Source organism: Elephas maximus, chromosome 1, assembly GCF_024166365.1.
Source record: "Elephas maximus indicus isolate mEleMax1 chromosome 1, mEleMax1 primary haplotype, whole genome shotgun sequence".
Taxonomy (NCBI): Eukaryota; Metazoa; Chordata; class Mammalia; order Proboscidea; family Elephantidae; genus Elephas; species Elephas maximus.
In genome coordinates this window covers 90894463-90913184 of record NC_064819.1, presented here as the reverse complement: position 1 = coordinate 90913184, position 18722 = coordinate 90894463, and the positions used below count along the sequence as shown (strand labels likewise).

At 49.0% G+C, this 18722-nt stretch overlaps 2 protein-coding genes across 3 annotated transcripts; one reads left to right on the top strand and one right to left on the bottom strand.

The window, feature by feature from the left end:
• Positions 1–1043: 1043 nt before the first annotated feature.
• Positions 1044–6116, bottom strand: PRR3 (proline rich 3). 2 transcript variants are annotated; one of them, XM_049887544.1, is made up of 4 exons: positions 5814–6116; positions 5088–5150; positions 2914–3204; positions 1044–2664 (listed from the first exon to the last, which is right to left on the bottom strand). In XM_049887544.1, exons 1-4 carry the CDS (start codon positions 5917–5919, stop codon positions 2558–2560), a joined length of 567 nt encoding a protein of 188 aa, XP_049743501.1. In that variant the 5' UTR covers positions 5920–6116; the 3' UTR covers positions 1044–2557. The 2 variants fall into 2 exon arrangements, with proteins under 2 accessions (XP_049743501.1, XP_049743495.1); XM_049887538.1 differs by lacking the exon at positions 5088–5150 and having other exon boundaries at positions 5814–6017.
• A 9-nt stretch (positions 6117–6125) lies between these two features.
• On the top strand, positions 6126–16869 carry GNL1 (G protein nucleolar 1 (putative)). The gene is made up of 14 exons (XM_049887526.1): positions 6126–6356; positions 6445–6581; positions 6726–7133; positions 7545–7710; positions 8072–8208; positions 8350–8501; positions 8601–8672; positions 9707–9914; positions 10082–10177; positions 10594–10788; positions 14935–15113; positions 15194–15356; positions 15639–15779; positions 16185–16869. Exons 3-14 carry the CDS (start codon positions 7061–7063, stop codon positions 16427–16429), a joined length of 1827 nt encoding a protein of 608 aa, XP_049743483.1. The 5' UTR covers positions 6126–6356; positions 6445–6581; positions 6726–7060; the 3' UTR covers positions 16430–16869.
• Positions 16870–18722: the final 1853 nt, after the last annotated feature.

The following is an 18722-nucleotide window of genomic DNA, read 5'->3' as shown; positions in this document are numbered from 1 at the left end:
TTTTGATTAGCAGCTGAGCTCTTAGCCACTGTACTTCCAGGGCTCCTGAAATATACCCGTTAAACCCTTTGCCATCAAGTTGATTCCAACTCGTAGCGACCCTATAGGACAGAGTAGAACTGCCCCACAGAATTTCCAGGGAGCAACTGGTGGATCTGACCTGCTGATCTTTTGGTTAGCAGCTACAGTTCTTAACCACTAAACTACCTGGGTTTCCTTCTGAAACATAATAGGTGCTTAATATTTACTAAGTGAATCAATATATCCGTGCTCATGGCTTTAACCACCACCTATGTACAGATGACTCAAATTTGTCTTTAGCTTTAATCTGAATACCAAACCTGTACATCCAACTACTTACTTCACATCTCTGCTTAGATGTCTTAAAAGGCAGTTCAGACCCAATAATTCAAAATTAATGGCATTGTTTGTTCTCTTCCAATACCTTTCTGCGTAACTACCCTCAAGAAATTCAAAATACTTCATTTTTACTTATTTCCAAAGGTTCACTTTTCTCCAACTGCACTGCCAATACCCAGGGTCTAAGCCACCATGATTCACCTGGACTACTGAAGTACCTTTTAACCTCCATTTCCAAGCTTGGACCTCTCTATATATTATCAGAGTTGATCCTAAAAGGTCTTTCTAATCCACCTGGTTAACTCTTCAAAGTCTTGTTTTAGAGACCCAAATCCTTATCTTCTGCAAGGCCCTGGGTGGTCTGCCTCCTGTACCTTTGCCTTGCCTCCACTCTTCCCGTAATTCTCTTAGCTCATCTCAGACCTTTGACTGGACCGTTCTCTCCCACTTCACCTCCTGCTTTATTTCAGAGCGAGTCTGTGTGATCTCCTTGCCTGATTCCCTTTTGTACACACTCCTTTCACATCTTTTTCACAGCACTTTTGACAGTTTAACTTTCCAAGTATTTATAATTATTTGGTGAATGTGTGTCCTGCTTTAGATTTCAAATTCATCTGTTTTGGCTCTCAGTTGTCTCTAGTGCCCAGTATGTTGCCTGGCCCACAGGCACTCTACAAATATTTAAAAAAGAAAGCTTAGCCACTACTTCTCCATAAACACCAAACCTACAAACAGTTGTAAAATGTCTGAATATTACTCCATGGATACCTGTCCTTTCGTTTTCCTATAAACTTTACCCTTGAACATAATGCAGCCTGGTTTGGTTGAAGCCTATAGGTTAACGGAACCCATTTTTTCTTTCAGACTAGAAGAAATTTAAGCTTTGACATTCTCCACCACCACTGTTCACAGACTAACTGAAGAAAGCGCTGACTCCATGTCAGAATAACCTCACTGCACCTCCAGAGGTGACTGGAACACAGGGACTAAAGAAAATGCTTGTTTCCACTGTGTTTATTACTAATATAAAAAAATGTTAAAAAGAAAAAAAAAGGTCATTCTCAGTTCTCCAACGGCTCTCATTCCTCCCTCTTGCCCACATGACTCCTGACCCATTTCCTCAGGGCCACTTCAAAACTGCATCTGTTCACTGCCGTTTTCACAGAAAACAACCAGTGCCAGGGATGTAGGGGAAGAGGAGTAGAAGAGGGCGACAGTACTGTCCAGGTTCCACCTGATGATAGGCCAGGTGGAGATTCACAGAATTCAAACGAAACGGCTGGTGGCCTCACAATGACATAGTCTAACTAAAACAGGCTGGAAAGGAGACAGGGTAGGCCCATCAGAGGCTTTACAAGATGTCTCATGGGCCTGTCAGACCCAGAATAACTGACACTGGGAGAAGAATGGAAGGACCAGGGAGGCAGTCTCTTGGAAAGTTTCACAATTCTCCCGTGTTGGGAGGTGGGAAAGTCTAGAGGGCACCAAGAGCCTCACTCAGTTTGGCAGAAAATGTACTCTAGTGTTGGGAAGCCACAAAAATGCCACAAACACTGAGAAAGGCTACGAGGGGATGCACAGCTTCACAAAGCACAGTGATCACAGACCATAGCGATGGGGCTCATGCTACTGACACAGAAACTACAAAATCCAAAAGCAGGGAGAGTGGCCTTTCAGGGAGTAACTCTGTACCAGTCACTCACACTTGACCCCAGGCCTGGCAACCTGGTGAGTTTCACAGAGCAGATGACAACATTAGGGGCAGGGGGAGTCACATAAAAAGGACTTCGAACAAGCAGCTAGAAGAAAGGAATGGTAGGAAACTGCTCCAGGGCTCTCAGGAATAGAGGGCAATACTGCGTATGGGTGGACAGATGCACGAGAAACAGCACCAACGAGGTTTCCTGTTCAGCAGTCATTTGGCAAGGGGGAAGAGGATCCAGGAGGCAGCTGAAGGGAGCAAAGATGGAGCCCCAAAGACGAGTCTCTCGAGGCCGGATCACAAGAGCGCACACTGCGCACCAGTGATGAAACACAACGTTGGACCCCAAACGGGGAGGTGATGGATGGGGATAGGTGCGTCACTGATTCAGGGTGTCAGGCGGAGAGCCTCACAGCAGCCATCACAGGGCCACAGGGAGATTATGGCCGCTAGGTCACAGAGGGCTCGTTCCAGCCTGGATGGGAAGGCACAGTCTCACAGAGGAGGTCCATTGACGCCTGGATGGTAGAAGGCACAGAAGTCTTCATATCGACAATGGCCCTTTTTGGCAAAGTGTCGGCAGACGGGGCGGTCGGATTTGTCTGTGAACGAGTGAAAATTGGGCAGTTTAAAACCTGAGTAGGAAAAGAAACAAATGTCACAAAAAGCAGAGAGAGAGAGAGAGGAAGGTCAGATTTCCTACTCCTTATCGTTTCCGGGTATTTTGGAATGGTAGTCTTTATGCTGGGAGAAGAAACATTCAGGACTTTTACTTCAAGCAAAAAAAAGAACAGCCTAAAGGAGAAGAGTCATGGATATTCTCTGTACAGGCTAAAAATAATGGAGCTCACCTTCCGTAACCTGTGGTCCATCTTTGGGAGGGCAGGTATTCTTGATGAGAGACCAGCTTTTGAGCCTTCGAGGGTTTCTTTGTTCTTTGTGAAAGCCTCCCCTGGAGGGACCCCCATGGCCTGGCCCAGGAAAAGGAGGTTCAGCATTGACTCCCCACCAACCATGACCATATGGGCCAAATCTGGGACCTAGGCCTCCCCGCATTGGCCCTCTACCCCGGGGAGGAGGTGGGAGACTCAGCAGTGGTGGAATCAATGGTCCCCTTGATCCTGGAGGACCTCTATGAAGAGCTGCAAAGAGAAACAAAGAGAGGAAGACACAGAAAGGTGATCAATAGCCAGCTTAATCCCGATACAGAAATCCTGATCTTATTTTTACTTTTTATTGAAGTACAATATACATACAGAATACACCAGATTTAAGTATATAACTCAATTATCACAAAGTAAACACACCTGTTACCACCACCCAGGTGAAGAAATAGAACCTTATTAACACTTCATAAGTCCCCCCATGTGCCCCTGCCCCTTACTATCCCGCCCTCCTCCCAAAGATAACCACTATCCTGACTTCTAACACCATAGGTTAGTTTTTGCCTGTTTTTGAACTTCGCATAAATGGAATCATACAGTCTGCATTCTTTTGTGTCTGGCTTCTTTCGCTCAACATCATGTTTGTGAGATTCATCCAGGTTGGTTGCCTGTAGCAGTAGTTCGTTCATTTTCATTGCAGTGTAGTATCCCATTGCATGCATATACAACAATTTATTTATCCATTCTACTGGTGATGGACATGTGGGTGGTTTCCAGTTTGGGGCTATAACGAAAAATGCTGCTGTGAACATTTTTATACATGTCTTTGTCACACATTATGTATGCATTTCTGTTGAGTATATACGTAGTAGAGGAACTGCTGGGCCACAGAGTACATGTATGTTCAAGTTTAATAGCTAATGTCAATTTTTTTCAGTGTGGTTGTACCAATTTGTACTCCCACTGGCAGTTGTTCCATATCTTTGACAACACTTGCTATTGCCAGTCTTTCATTTTAGTCATCTGGCGAGTGTGAAAAGTGGTGTTGTTTATAACTTGCATTCATTTGATGACTAATGTTGAGTATTTATTCACATGTTATTGGCCAGTCAGATCTCCTCTTTTCTGATGGTGCCTGTTCTCATCTTTTGCCATTTCTCTAACAGACTGTCTGGAAGAGCTCTTTAATACAAGCTCCACATTGATTACATACATTGCACACATCTTCTCTCACTCTATCACTTCCTTTTGAGTTTTTTTGTTAGTTGCCCTCAAGTTGATTCCGATTTATGGCAACCCCATATATGCAGAGTAGAACTGCTTCCTAGGGTTTTCAAGGCTGTGATCCTTGGAAGCAGACTGCCAGGCCTATCTTCCAAGGCCCCACGGGTGGGTTGGAACTGCCAATCTTTCGGCCAGTAGTCGAGCACTTAACTGTTTGTGCCACCCAGGGACTCCTTTGCGCTCTTAAATAAACAGAAGTTTATATTTTTTAGCATAGTTCAATTTAGTGATCTTTTCTCTACGGTTAGTGTGTGTGTTTCTTGGTGGTAAGAACTTTTTTCTAGAATTATTCTTCTACTTTTCACACTTATAGATCTACAGTCCACTTGGAATTGATTTTTGTACCCAGTATGATTAAGAGTTTGTTTTTTCCCACACGAACATACAATTGACCCAGCACCATTTACTGAAAAGACCACCTTTCTAATGCCACCTTCATCATAATACATATACGTGTAGGCTTGTTTCTGAGCTCTGTGCTGTTCTATTGACTTATAGGTCTACCACCGTGCTAATACCATACTGTTATAATTAAGTTTTGATATTCAGAGTAAGGCCTCTATTTTATTCTTCAAGACTATCTTGGCAGTTTATCACTCTGACATGTAGGTGGAATCTTTATCTCCACAAGAAAATGATAGAATTCTGACTGGGAATGCATTGAAACTATGGATCAATTTGGGAAGAAATGACATTTTTACAACATTGAGTTTCCACTCTGTGACTATCAACATCTCTCCATTTACTTAGGCACAGAAGCACTGGTCTTTTGATTTAAGGTCCCGCCTGGGTTTTACTCCCTCCCTTGCTCCCTTCTCTAGGATTTAATCCAAGGTTCAGGGCCCCTTCCTTCTCACCTGACTTGGGGTCACCAGGCTTTCCATTGGCCATGGGGGGAGGGCCCAGAAGGCTGGGTGGTCCTGAGAGTAGACATGAAAATATGGTCACTAGAGTGGACTAAATGACTGAGTTCTTACGTGTGTTTTTCTTCTATTACACATTTCTTAGTCCAACCAACAAAGCCAAATATATTCTCAGCCATGTTGCCCAGTTCTCACTCCACTTATCTGCCCTTTCTCTGCAAACCTGTGTCAGGGTTTGCAAAAAGTAGAGACTCAGCCCTGGGGAGAATAATGTGGGAAGGATACTGACAACTTTCTATTTTTCTTACAGTGTTGATATTCAAAACATCCCAGGTGATTCTCCTTCCCATCCCTCCCCCCCCAGAGAGCAGCTGAGAAAAGGCTGCACTTTCACCTTTCCTGTGAAAATCTGATCACAAATCATCCTAGTCACCCCAATCTGCAACCTCTCTTCGGCTCCTCTCCCCTGCCGTTCTGCGGCTGCGCGCACGAGCTCTTTATCCTCTCCTCCCTGCCTTCTCTAAAAAGGTTTGGGGGTCAGATTAAGGTTGAAAGTCCAAATAAGAGAACTCCACGTTCAGGGCTTCATCCCAGATAGGCCCCCTCTCCCAGCGCGTGCACCCTTCCTTCTTCCATTAGAGGATCTCCTCCCCACCTTGTCAGCCCCTAGCCCCTCGCCAGGACGGGCTGACAGGCAGGTGCACCTCCCGGGCTCCTCACCGATGGGACTTCTGTCGTCCTCGTCTCCAGTCTCTCCCGGCTCTGGCAGTGGGGGCTGCGGCGGTGGAAGCTGCTGCTGCTGATTCTGCTTCTTTCGTTTTGGCATCGTGGCTGCGGGAATGGCTGCAGTAGAATTTGGAGGGCAGTGAGGAAGGGGCAAGCTGGGATTCTGTTTCCGCTTCCGGGGGGACGGTGGACAGTGAGGCTGAGACTCCCGCCATTTCACTTCCGGAAGGCTGCGGGGAGTCTCTGCTGCAGCCGCATCCTCAGGTCTTTGCCAGGCATGGACGCGATGTAGAACCTTCTCTTTGCTGCGTTTTTATAGAGGCTTAAAAAATATTCTATTCTTCCTCGCCGCAGAGAAAACACCACAACCCGTTCCTCACAGTGTGCCATATAGTCGAGAGGGTCTTGGGCCAGGAGGCCTGAGAAGCGAGGGCTGTCGCATCCTAAGATCGCCACATCCGGTACCCGGTTACCATGGTAACAGCTGCAGGCACAACTTCGTGCCCTCCGACCTCTCTCCGAAAGTCTTTATCCCATGTAGGTTTTCCTCCTCGCCCGCGCTTATACATAAATCTGTAAACTCGCTCCTTGTCATCATTCTCACAAAGAATTTGGGTCCCAGCAGAGCAGCGCCCGAGATTCTTCAGATCGCCACCTGCCCTTCAGGACCTCTGCCCCGGCCCCTAGCTGTAGCCCAGCAACCTGTATTCACTCCTGGGACGCGCCGTCTCGGCTCTCCACTAAGGTCAAGCCTCCGGGTTGGTAAGGGAGCTTCTATGTGTCCCCGCCCCCTTCTCCCCTGGGTGGTAGGGCCCGCCCTCCGCTCCGCCTCCCCCTCCAGGTGAGTGGTAGCTTCTCGCCGGCCGCGCAAGGTAGTGATGACATACGTCTCCCCTCCTCCGATAGCGAGTTGGTAGCGTCCGTGACGAAGTTAGCCCGATCCTCCCACGCGCACCTCTTTCCTTGCCGCCGCTGCGCCCTCTCGGTGCGACCGGCTCTCATGCGCGGGTAGGCCACGCGGCATCATCCTCTCGCCACGCTCCTGGAGGGAAGTGACTGTATTTGCCCTGTCCGCCTTTCAGTCAGGCCGACGCGGTGAGTGGCCCGGCCCGCCCGCTGACGTCACCTGCTAGCCCCGCCCCTTCTAGGGTCCCGGGGCCCTGCGGCGGGGGCTGCCGGGGGGGAGTCAGTTGAGGCGGAGGGAGCTCGGCGGAGGGCGGGCCAGGTGTCTGGTCCGGGCCATGCCGAGGAAGAAGCCCTTCAGCGTGAAGCAGAAGAAGAAGCAGTTGCAGGACAAGCGAGAGCGGAAGCGAGGTCAGCGAGGGAGGAGGGGGCGGGGCTCGGGCTCCCGCACATCTGGAGGGAGAGGTGTGCCCTCCGCACCTCTGGGGGGCGTGGGAGGGGGGGAGCGCGCGACGACCCGCGCCGGCGATCGCAGAGGAGATTCCTCCACCTTAGCCCCCCGACATCTGGAAGGGATGGGGAAGGAGAGGGAGTTGGGGGAGGGGAATCCCTTCAGCTCGTACGGGGCGCCATCCCCGCAGCTCTCTGGAGGAGGGGTGAGTCCCCTCACGCAATTCCGGGGGGGTCCTGGGCCGACTGACTAGAAGGGCCCGGCCTCGAAAGAGGTGCGGTGGGGTGAGGAGGAGCCAGGCCGCCTGGGGAGGGGGATCTTATGGCCCCTGAGAACCGGCCGGCGCTGGCGTCACCGGCCCCTCCCAGCAGGGCTTCAAGATGGGCTGCGCTCCAGTTCCAACAGCCGCAGCGGGAGCCGGGAGCGGCGAGAGGAGCAAACCGATACCTCGGACGGGGAGTCTGTGACCCATCATATCCGCAGGCTCAACCAGCAGCCTTCCCAGGGGCTGGGCCCGCGAGGCTACGACCCAAATCGGTGAGGGTGGGCGGAGGGAGGGGGTGCCGGTCGGGGCCTCCCCGCCTACCCGGAAATCAGAACGCCAGGGGAAAGCGGGCTGCTGCTGGTGGAGGCTTGAAAGTGGAGTAGGTGGGGCTGGGATGCCTCTAGCGGTCCACAGTCATCTCTTTTAGAGGGTGGAGAGATTTTGGCTGTAGGAGGGTGAGGCTTAGGGGAAGGCCGAATATCCGTGAAAGAGGGACTTGGAGGAAGGCAAACCAAGAGAGGAAATTTGAACAAGTGTGGAGGGAAGGCTTTGAGAAGGTGCTGGTCCAAGAGGAGAGAAGATGGAGTTTGTGGCCACAGGATTGCACTGGATGCCTGGCCCCTGTCTCCTTAGATACCGGCTGCATTTTGAGCGGGACAGCAGGGAGGAGGTGGAGAGGAGAAAGAGAGCAGCCCGAGAACAAGTGCTACAGCCTGTCAGTGCCGAGGTGCTGGAGCTGGACATCAAGGAGGTCTATCAGCCTGGCTCAGGTGAGGGAGAGGTCAACACCAGGATATTTGGCACAGGGAGGGAGTTTGGAAGGGCCAGAGCTGACTGAGGAAGGCAGGGTTTGGGATGCACCCTTGAGTCCTGAAACTATCTTCATACTTGGACTTTTTTTGGTTTCCAAGTCCTGGACTTTCCCCGACGTCCTCCTTGGAGTTATGAGATGTCTAAGGAGCAACTCATGAGTCAGGAGGAACGGAGTTTCCAGGAGTATCTTGGGAAGATTCATGGGGCTTACACCTCTGAGAAACTCAGCTACTTTGAGCACAATCTGGAGGTGAGACTAGAGTTGGGTGTAGAGACCCATGGTCAAGTTGATTTGGGTGGGGGGGTGCTCTGGACTCAGGTTCTCTTCTACCATCTCTTGTCTCTTCAGACATGGAGGCAGCTGTGGCGAGTGTTAGAGATGTCTGACATTGTCTTGCTCATCACTGATATCCGACATCCAGTGAGTACTGGGAGGGGGGGAGGGTGGAGAGTGAAGGTAGGCCAGGGGGAGGAAGGTTCTTATGGAATAAAGGTCAGAGGCAGGAGTTGGGAGACAGCCATCTCATTTCATTTCTAGCCTCTCTATCCTGCGCCGATGTCTGCAGTCAGGGACTCAGTTCTTTATTCATCTGTTGTCATAGCTTGTCACTCCTTCTCTGGCTATCTCCTTCTCCCCTTCTTTTGACAAATAATTGTATATCTTGTTTCCCAGCCCACCAGAGGTAGGCCAATAGAAAGTCGCAGTGGGGAACTCTAAGAGATTCTACGGAGGCGACTGGGGGCTTTTCCTACCCTCCCCCCCAAAGATGCTCTTTCTTCCTTATCTCATTTCTCTAGCACCACCACCTCAGTTGCTATAGGACTTAGCCTCACCTAGATTGCAAGGGTAGTGGTTAAGGCTGTAGACTCTGGTATTGGAGAGACCTTTTGCAAGCCTTGGCTTTTTTGCTTTACTGCTCTCCTTCGATGAGAAAGAGAGGTCTGTGGGACCATTTAGGTTGGAGATCTTTAACATGTGCACATATACATACATTCATACACACATACACAGGTGTACATCTGCACATGTACAGGCATACGTGGTCACACATGTCTAATGCATATGCACACACACCTATGCGTACATATGTGCGCGTACAAACAAGTCTATAGTTGTATGCACAGGAAAACATGTATTAATTTCTATGTTAATCCCATCTTCGTGTTCCTGATCCCATCCATTACCTCATTGTGCTAGGTGTTACTATTTGTTTGTCTTATTTTTGGCTTATCTCTATTCCTAATCATAACCTGCAGGAAGCCCCCTAGAGACTCAGGCACTGGTATTACTAACCTCTGCTTTGTCTTTTTTGCTTGGTTTGGCTGAGTTACCATTTTTGCCACAGAATCTGCTACCGCAAGGGCCTTGTCTCCGAGCTGTGCCTGGTGAGTAGGGAGCTGGAGGCAGAGGACTCTGGGCTTCACTGCTCCATCCCTTTATCAACCCTGCTGCAGGTTGTGAATTTCCCGCCAGCACTTTATGAGTACGTGACTGGAGAACTTGGGCTGGCCCTGGTGCTTGTCCTGAACAAGGTGGACCTGGCCTCGCCAGCTCTCGTGGTTGCGTGGAAGCACTATTTCCACCAACACTACCCCCAGCTCCACATTGTCCTTTTCACCTCTTTCCCTCGGGATATCCGCTTCCCACAGGACCCTGGTAGTGGTGAGTAGGCAATGACAAGGGCACCGTGGGAGAGGTGGGGTGGCAGGGGACCAAGGAGACAGCAGAGAGGCATGTTGACAAGAGATTACATGAACTTGGGCCCATGTTGGTGGCAGAGATGGGATACAGAAGCGTGGGTATTAACCTTTTGTGCCATCTGACCTTAGTCTTGAAGAAGAGTCGGAAGCGAGGGAGAGGGTGGACTCGGGCCCTGGGACCGGAGCAGCTGCTGAGAGCCTGTGAAGCCATCACTGCGGGGAAAGGTGTGTGTGCCTCAGAGGTTCACTGTGGGACACCCAAGGCCTGGAGTTATTTGGCCCACCTTTCCAGAAGTCAGTCCCTCTATTATGGAAAGTGTGAGAGAGGCCGGAGGGAGGGATGGAATAGGGAGCAGGCTGACTTGGTGGGGCCAGAGAAGCAGCAGGTAAGTAGGCATCTGAGTGGGTTTGGTGCCTTTAGTCTTCTCAGTATTCTTAAGAAATCCAGGCAGAGAAATGCAATTGATTCTAGGGGTGGGTTTACGAGAAGGCTGGGGAGATTTTCTGGCCTGCTGTTGCCCAGGCTGCCGCTACCTAACTCCAGAGGGCGCCAATCCCATAAGCTGTGCAGTAGACAGTCTGTGTCATCATACACAGTGGCCCCAGGAAGAACCTCCTTCATTTTCTTCTTCCCTGAATAGTGGACTTGAGCAGCTGGCGGGAGAAGATTGCTCGGGACTTGGCAGGGGCCACCTGGGGTAATGGCTCTGGGGAGGAGGAGGAAGAGGATGATGCACCGGCAGTCCTGGTGGAGCAGCAGACTGATTCAGCAATGGAGCCAATCGGCCCAACCCGGGAGCGCTACAAGGATGGGGTGGTGACCATCGGCTGTGTGGGTAAGAAAGCAGTGGCCTGGGCATGGTGGCCTTCTTGAAGGCACAGAGTTTCAATATTTGGAAAAGAGGGCTGGTGATCAGGCCTAATTAGGCCTCAGGGCTTCTGAGGGGGTGACCTATGCTGGTGGTAGTGGACAAGGTGGAGGAGGCCATCTGCTGTCCTGGCAGGATCACAGGCACACCTGAGTTAAAATCCACTCTTCTCAGCTGTGTGACCTTGAGTAAGCTCATTAACTGCTCTGAGTCTTAGTTGCTTCAATTTTAAAAATGAGGATGTTGATACCTAATTAAAAGAATGGATGTGAGGAATGAATGGAATAGTGTTGAGACTGTCTAACGATGCTTGATAAATAGTCAGTAGTAAAAGCAGTAATAATTGTTATTAGAGCTTAACACTGTTGAAGTGCTTACTATGCATCAAGCACTGTTATAAGTGATTTTTATATATAAGTTTTACAAATTAATTAATTTTATGTATACTTATGTTCAACTGTAGCAATGAGTCCATAGTAGTCGTTGTTAGGTGCTGCGAGTTGGTTCTGACTCATAGCGACCCTATAGGACAGAGCAGAACTGCCCCAAAGGGTTTCCAAGTAACGCCTGGTAGATTTCAACTGCCGACCTTTTGGTTAGCAGCTGAGCTCTTAACCCCTACGCCACTAGGACTCTCGACAGTAGAGTGATCATTAAATGCTAGCTCAGCAAGTATTAATTTATTTTAGTGTCTTAACCCTTTAAGTCTGTTGTCAGTGAGAAGCTTCCCTTAACCAAGAGCTTTGTCTCTGCTCTCAGTGGTGAGAAAGGAATGTATGATTAGAGCCTAGAGCCCCTTTTCATTTTGAGTGGGATTCCTTGGAATTTTATTTGTTGGAAAGCTTAGGAGAGACCTTGGCATAGTTATGTCTGAGGTGATATTGCAACCAAAAAGGACCCAGCCCAGAAGAAGTTGGGAGAGTGGGGTAGATAGTTGGGCTCCTAGGAAACACTCCAGATTTTTCTTATCTTTCAGTCTCCTTTTTGTCTTGGAAAAAACCTGCCTGAGTGCTGACAGATTGCTCCCTCTTTAGTCACTGCACCCCAACTTTCCTCCACCCCCTGAGCCTAGGCTCTCCCTCACATGGGGCCTCTGCTCCCCCTCAGGAGCCTTGCAGTGAACTGTCTGTGTTCATGGTGGTGTGATAGGGAGAGTGTTGCTTCTGGCATAGGCAATCATGAGTTCGGGTTCCCCTCCAGCTCTCGTTCACTTATCCATCCAACACATATTTACTGAGTACCTACCAGGTGTCGGGTGCTATTGCAGGGATTGAATATGTTAGTGTTAAAATGGCAGAAAATATCCCTATCCTCACAAAGCTGTTTTTTGTGTGTAAATAGATTGGCAATCTGATATCATATTATTTAAGGAAATAAAGCAATGAAAGGGGAAAGAGAGCGACTAGGAGGGGAAAACCTCCTGAGGAGAGACCTGGGTGATGAGAGGAAGTGAGCAGTTCAGAGGTCTGAGGAAAAGGCCTTCGAAGAGGGGTCAGCAAGTGAAAGATTCTTGAGGTGGAAATGAGCTTGGTGATTCTGAGGCCAGCGGGATTGCAGTTGAGGGAGCCAGGGAAGAGTATCAGGGGACGAGGTCAGAATGGTCGCTGGGGCCCACATCTCGTAGGGTCCTGTGATTATTAGAAGGCATTTTGGATTTTATCCTAAGTTTGATGAGATGTCAGTGGTGGGTTTTGAGCAGGAGAATGACAGGCTCTGATTTCCTTTTTTAAAGTTTATCTGTGGAATAGAGAATACTTGGTAGGGGGTGGGGTGGCAAGAAAGGAAGCAGAGAAAGCAACGGAGGCTATTCCGGTAGTCCAGAGGAGAAATAAGAGTTTCTAAGAGTAGAGTAGTAGAGGTAGAGGTGGTGAAACAGGTAGACCAAACAAAATTGCTGGTGGGTTGCATTTGGGGTATAAGAGAAAAAGAGGAGTAAAGAAGGACATCGAGATTTTTGGCCCGAGCAAGTGGGAATACTGAGATGGGAAGACTGGGAGAGGAGTAGATTTGGAGGGGTTGGGGAGGGGAGAGAATCAAAAATTAAATTTGAGATTCATTTAAAGATCCCAAGTGGAGATGTTGACTAGGCAGTTAGTATAGGAGTTTGGGAGAGAAAAGAGCTGGAGATTTTAATTTGGGAGAAATTTAAATGTGGGAAGGCACTGGTAGATATAAATGATATTTAAAACCATGGGATTGGATGAGGTGTGGGAGAGGAGGTAGGTGAAAAAGAAAAAGCCAAGGACTGGGTCAGGACAAGCCAGCATTTAGAGGTTGGGAAAAGGAGGAGAAGCCAGAGGGAGGAAAGCCTAGAGAGTGTCTCAGAAGTCAAATGAAAAAAGTATTTAAAGAGGAAAGAAGGGATCAGCTGTGTCAAATGTTGCTGATGGGTCAAGATGTGAGAACAGAGACTTGACCAGTGGGTTTGACCATGAGCAGATCAGTGATTGGAGTGCAGTGGTGGAGAGGAAATCCAGTTTGTGGTTGGCCAATGAGAGGATGTGCAACAACATGAGTGAACCCACATAACATTTCACAGAAGGAACCAGACGTAACAGAATGCACACTGTGTGAGTCCATAGTTTGAAAGCTGCAAAGTTAAACTTCATTGTTCAGGGATACACAGGTAATAGAACTTAAATGAAACATAAGAAATGGAATCTTTTTTTTAAGTTGAAAAAAATTTTTTTATTGTACTTTAGATGAAGGTTTACAAAGTAAATTAGTTTCTCATTAAACCATTAATACACATATTGGTTTGGGACATTGGTTTCTAACTCCACGAGGAATGAAATCTCTTAAAAGTCAGGAAAATGGTTCACATGTGCGGAAGAAGAGGGTTATGATCCAGAAGGGATGAATGGGGCCTCTGAGGAAGTGTACTACACTGCACCCAGAGCTGGGCTATATGTGGTTCATTAGGCTGTGCATTGATGTTTTATGCATTTTTATGTATGCTGTATGGCTTATAGTCACAACAAAGATGGCCTGAAGAAGTGGTGACAAAATAGACATCTTTTAAGTTTTACCCTAAAGGGGATGGAGAAATGGGGATGGTGGGGGTTGTCAAAGGACGGTTCCTCCCTCCTTCCTTTCCGCTTATCCTCTCTCCCTTTCTTCTTCCTTCGAAAGGAGATACTTCAGTGTGTTATAAATGGGGCACAGTCAGGATGGCATGCATCTACCTTGCTTGGCCACATTCAGCTGCTCAGGGCAGGTGCCGAATGGGTAGAGAGTTGCATTTTACAGGGTTGGGGTTTTGCCAGGTGAGGTGGCGGGTAGGGGCAGAACCAGGGAGTTCAAGGTCTAGGAAGGGGACTGACTGTAGAGCTGGCTAGTAGAATCTAAGTTGTGTAAGAGGGGAAGTGAGGCCGTGAGTCAGGTATTGATGAGTGTTACTGTACTAGGGCCAGGGTCAAAGAGTTATTGGAATGGTGGAACCAGAATAAGTAAGCTGAAAAGGTGGGATATAAGGGCAGAGAGAGAGGAGCTTGAAACTGAGACTTTGGGGATATGAATTGACAAGTCCGGGGTGCGACCATGCAGTGGATATCTGGGGGGTGGTGAAGGAAATGATGTTTAGAAGTGAGATCAAGACACTGAGAGGCTGGTGTGCTGTACAGGAGCTTCATGCAGGTACTGAAGTCAGCCCGAATGATGGTGCTGGTGGTTGTGAGAAGAGCTACAGTGAGCCAAGGCTTCCAGTCTTCTCCTCAGACAAATTACCAATAGTTATCACGAGATGTATATCTCACTTGTTTTGAGCACTTGCTCTCTACTGCAGGCACTGACCACGCAGTTGTGTTTGTTACTCACGTAATCCTGACTACTCTGAGGTAGAAGGTATCTGCACTGTAAATTGGAAACAGAGGCTCAGAAGTTAAGTAAATCGCCTTGAGGTCAAAAAGCTAGTAAGTAGAGAAGCCAGGATTCACCTCTGGCAATCCAGAGCGTGAGCTGCAACCTGTATTGTTCTGTGTTGCACTGCTTTCTTTATTTCTGAACTTTAGTTCCCCTTCCATGTATAACTAAGGCATCAACCAAGTCCTGCCCCTCACAGAGTGAGGACCTGTGAAATGTTAACTTTCCTTGTGTTTTCCTTGCCTTCCTCAGGTTTCCCCAACGTGGGAAAGTCCTCGCTGATCAACGGGCTGGTGGGGCGGAAGGTTGTGAGTGTCTCCAGAACACCGGGCCATACCCGATACTTTCAGACCTACTTCCTCACCCCCTCTGTAAAGCTCTGTGACTGCCCAGGCCTTGTCTTCCCCTCTCTCCTCCCCAGGCAATTGCAGGTATTTGGGCAGAGGGAGCAGGGATAGGGAGGGAAAGTGGGAAGCTGAGGAAGAGGGCTGAGTGCTCTTGTTTCCCTCAGGTTCTGGCAGGGATCTACCCCATCGCCCAAATCCAGGAGCCATATACAGCTGTGGGCTATCTGGCCTCCCGAATCCCTGTGCAGGCCCTCCTCCACCTGCGCCACCCAGAGGCTGAGGACCCCTCAGCAGAACACCCCTGGTGTGCCTGGGACATCTGTGAAGGTGGGCTCCATGTGTCTCGCCACCTGGCATCACCTGCTCCCCCTTACCTGCCAGCCTTCTGGCCTTGCCATTTACCCTGTGTTATCTCCTTTCCTCTTCTCAGAGATTGTGCCATCGATGAAGAACTGTCCACCCAATCCTTTATTTCTGTTCCACAGGCAACAAGATCTCTGGCCTGGAATGTTCTTAGGAAACTGGAAGGACTGTGTTATGGGAGTGGGCGTGATGGTGACTGGGACCTGGTTAACTGGCTTCTCTCCTATTATTCTTTTCTCCCTCCAGCCTGGGCAGAGAAACGTGGTTACAAGACAGCCAGGGCTGCTCGGAATGACGTGTACAGAGCAGCCAACAGCCTCCTGTGGCTGGCAGTAGACGGCCGCCTAAGCCTGTGTTTTCATCCCCCAGGCTACAGTGAACAGAAAGGTCAGAGAGCCAGGTTCTTCCCCAGCCCCCTGCTGTTGTGTAGGCAAGAGGGTGGGGGCTTTGCAGCCAGACAGCAAAGGCCAGACCTGGGCTCCTCACCTCTGGGCCTGCTCTGTGTTATTTCATGTCTCTGACAGTTTCCTGGTCTTCAGAATGAGGGTGATAAGTGCCCCCCTGACAAGGTTGTGATAAAGACTGGAATTAATGTGTGCAAAGCTTCTGACCAGTGCCTGCACATGGGAGGCACACAAGTATCGACTGAATGAATGAACGCATGCCCGCAGCTGTAGAGATTATTGCTATTCTTAGTCTTTGCCTCTTCTCCGTCTTCCTCTGGCTTTAGTCTTTTGCTTAAGACTCTCCTCTCTCTTTTTTTTTTTTTTTCCTCTTGTTTTGGTTCCCCAGGCACCTGGGAGTCCCATCCAGAGACCACAGAGCTGGTGGTTTTGCAGGGCAGAGCGGGACCGGCAGGTGATGAGGAGGAGGAGGAAGAAGAGGAAGAGCTGAGCAGCTCCTGTGAGGAGGAGGGAGACGAAGACAGGGATGCAGATGAGGAGGGGGAAGGGGATGAGGACACCCCAACCTCAGCTCCAGGGTCCAGCCTGGCCACCCGAAACCCTTATGCCCTTCTGGGTGAGGACGAATGCTGAGTTCCCCTGCCACGCCATCTTCCCCACCCAGTATCTTTGCTTTTGGACTGACCTGGGGTTATCTCCCCTCTGCCGCCCCAATTGTGAATAAAGATTGTCTGCTTTGTATCCCCTTCCCCAGATGGACTGAGGTGACAGCGGCTGGTTCAGGCTTACAACTGTGGAAAACTTCTCTCCTTTTTTTGTGCATTCTCTTTGCTAAGGAAAAGTTCTCTTAAGAGTTCTAAGGCCCTGAAAGCTGCTTCCTCTGCCCACTTTCCCACCCTGCACCTTCAAACCCACCAAAAACCCATTGTTGCTGAGTTGATTCTGACTCATAGTAACCCTACAGGACAGAGTAGAACTGTCCCATACAGTTTCCAAGTTGCGGCTGGTGGATTCAAACTGTCAGCCTTTTGGTTAGCAGCCAGCAGCTTAACCATTGTGCCACTCTGCACCTTAAGGGTCCTGTTATGTGGTGGTGGTGGGGGCGGGGGTGGGGAGGCGGTAGAGGCCAGTTCAGGCTTTGGGAGCTTATTCTAAATCCAAACCCCTTTTGGAGTGTGTGCCATTCCCTCTCTGACTTGAGTAGCTGCCCTGTGCGCCCCCTGCTGCCAAACCTGGGATTGTACTTTCTGGAGGAGGAAACGGTGAGAGAAGGTGTCACAAGCTGATGTCTCCAAGTTTTTTGAGATTTTGACAGGATTTATTCAAGTTCAACAAATATTTATTGAGGATGTACTGTGTCTGGACCTCTGCTAAGCACTGAACATATATAAAGATGCACAAACAGGGCCTGACCTAAATTTGCCAGCCTGGGCATGATCAAGACTCCACCCTCAGGCACCCAAGTATTTGGATTAAGAAGAGTGTATTATGTTCTCCAAATCTTGAGGCCTCATGTGGTATGATTCCAGAACTTCCTGTGGATAGAAATTTCTAGTTGACAAAATGTGAAAACATTGATTAAATGTATAGGAGCAGAGTCTTAATTACTGGCAGATGACGATGTGCACATTTGTGATTTGAGCCCTTTAAGTACCATGTTAAGTTTCATTCCTTAAAATCCCAGCAGCTAAGGGTATACAAGATACATAGGGTAGGGCAAAGACTCAGCCTCCTGAGTCCCACTTACCCTAGTTTGGGGACGGAGTAAAGGCAGCCCAATGCAGGGTCCAGGCTAGGAGTCAGTAGGTGGCCACAGTCAGCTTATAGTGTCAACTCTGCATTTCAGCAGATATAAGCTCTGTTGTGAGTCAGGGCACCTTTGGCCTTCCTGGACTCTCCCATGTTGAGTGAGCAGCAACTGGACTTCTAGATTTAACTCTTGGGGAAAAGGAAGAATAGACTTTAATTGGCTGCCACAGTATTGTTTGGGTTGGATGGTAGTGCAAAGCATAGTTTGACAGGTTGACCATTAGGAGTAGGAACGAGGTGGGGGGTGGTTTGAAATTGTTTCTCTTCACACACAAGCATCCTGATCAGGTTCTGGGTCACTGGGCAATTTCTCTAATGCCAGCAGAGATCCAACAGCCAAGGAGCAAAGGAAACTAAAGTATATTTAGAGGAGGCTGAGGTGTCTGGCTACACATTCTCTCAAGCTCGTTCCCTTCACTGGTACTAGTGAGAACATAACTCCTGGAATTTGCACTGAAAGGCAAAGATTAAACACTAGCATGTGAACGTGCTTGAAGGTTGAGCAGGATGTACTAGAAAAAGTCCACTGAGAAAGAAAATCCATCTGTCTCCCATCTTAGGCACTTTAGCCTGAGGGATGGGTATTCTGCTGGAGGAAAGGGGATCCCAGCTCAGCTTCCTCTGGGTCATAATACTCAGGGGTGCTCATTGACTCCTCTGCTGCTGGAGGTGGGATGGGAACATTGGATTTACCTCCTCAAAAGGGGGAAAACCTGGGATTGCATTTGTATCACTCCTCCTCTGTGCTGCTGCTCTTCACATGCCTATCTTGCTATTTCATGAGTTTCTCCAGCAGTACTTGGGAGAGTCTAGGGGTGGGGTTGAGGAGTTGAGACTTGAGCCAGAAAGGCAGCTGAGAAAGGGGGATTTTCATGCTGAAGACCCGGAAGGAGGCAACTCTAACATCACCAAAGAGGTGGGCTGTAAATGAATCCTTCCAGGTCTATGTCAGTGACTTGCTCACTCTGAAGGAAGATAACATTGAGAAAAGAACTATCTTAGGAACAAACAGATGAAGGAGATGGATAAATGGCGCTCCAACCCCAGTGTCTGAGGCTGAGGTTGAAAGAGACTAAGGAACCCAGGGATCCACTAACCCCTCCATGCTGAAACACCT

Excerpts from the sequence above, each read along its gene's own strand:
- PRR3 (XM_049887544.1), bottom strand. The coding sequence starts at position 5,919 with ATGCCAAAACGAAAGAAGCAGAATCAGCAGCAGCAGCTTCCACCGCCG. Across the intron at positions 5,151-5,813 it reads GGACGACAGAAGTCCCATCG|GACCACCCAGCCTTCTGGGC; the intron begins GTGAGGAGCCCG and ends GTCTACTCTCAG. Across the intron at positions 3,205-5,087 it reads GCCTGGTGACCCCAAGTCAG|CTCTTCATAGAGGTCCTCCA; the intron begins GTGAGAAGGAAG and ends TTCTCTTTGCAG.
- GNL1 (XM_049887526.1), top strand. The coding sequence starts at position 7,061 with ATGCCGAGGAAGAAGCCCTTCAGCGTGAAGCAGAAGAAGAAGCAGTTG. Across the intron at positions 8,209-8,349 it reads GGTCTATCAGCCTGGCTCAG|TCCTGGACTTTCCCCGACGT; the intron begins GTGAGGGAGAGG and ends TTGGTTTCCAAG. Across the intron at positions 15,357-15,638 it reads TGCCTGGGACATCTGTGAAG|CCTGGGCAGAGAAACGTGGT; the intron begins GTGGGCTCCATG and ends TTCTCCCTCCAG.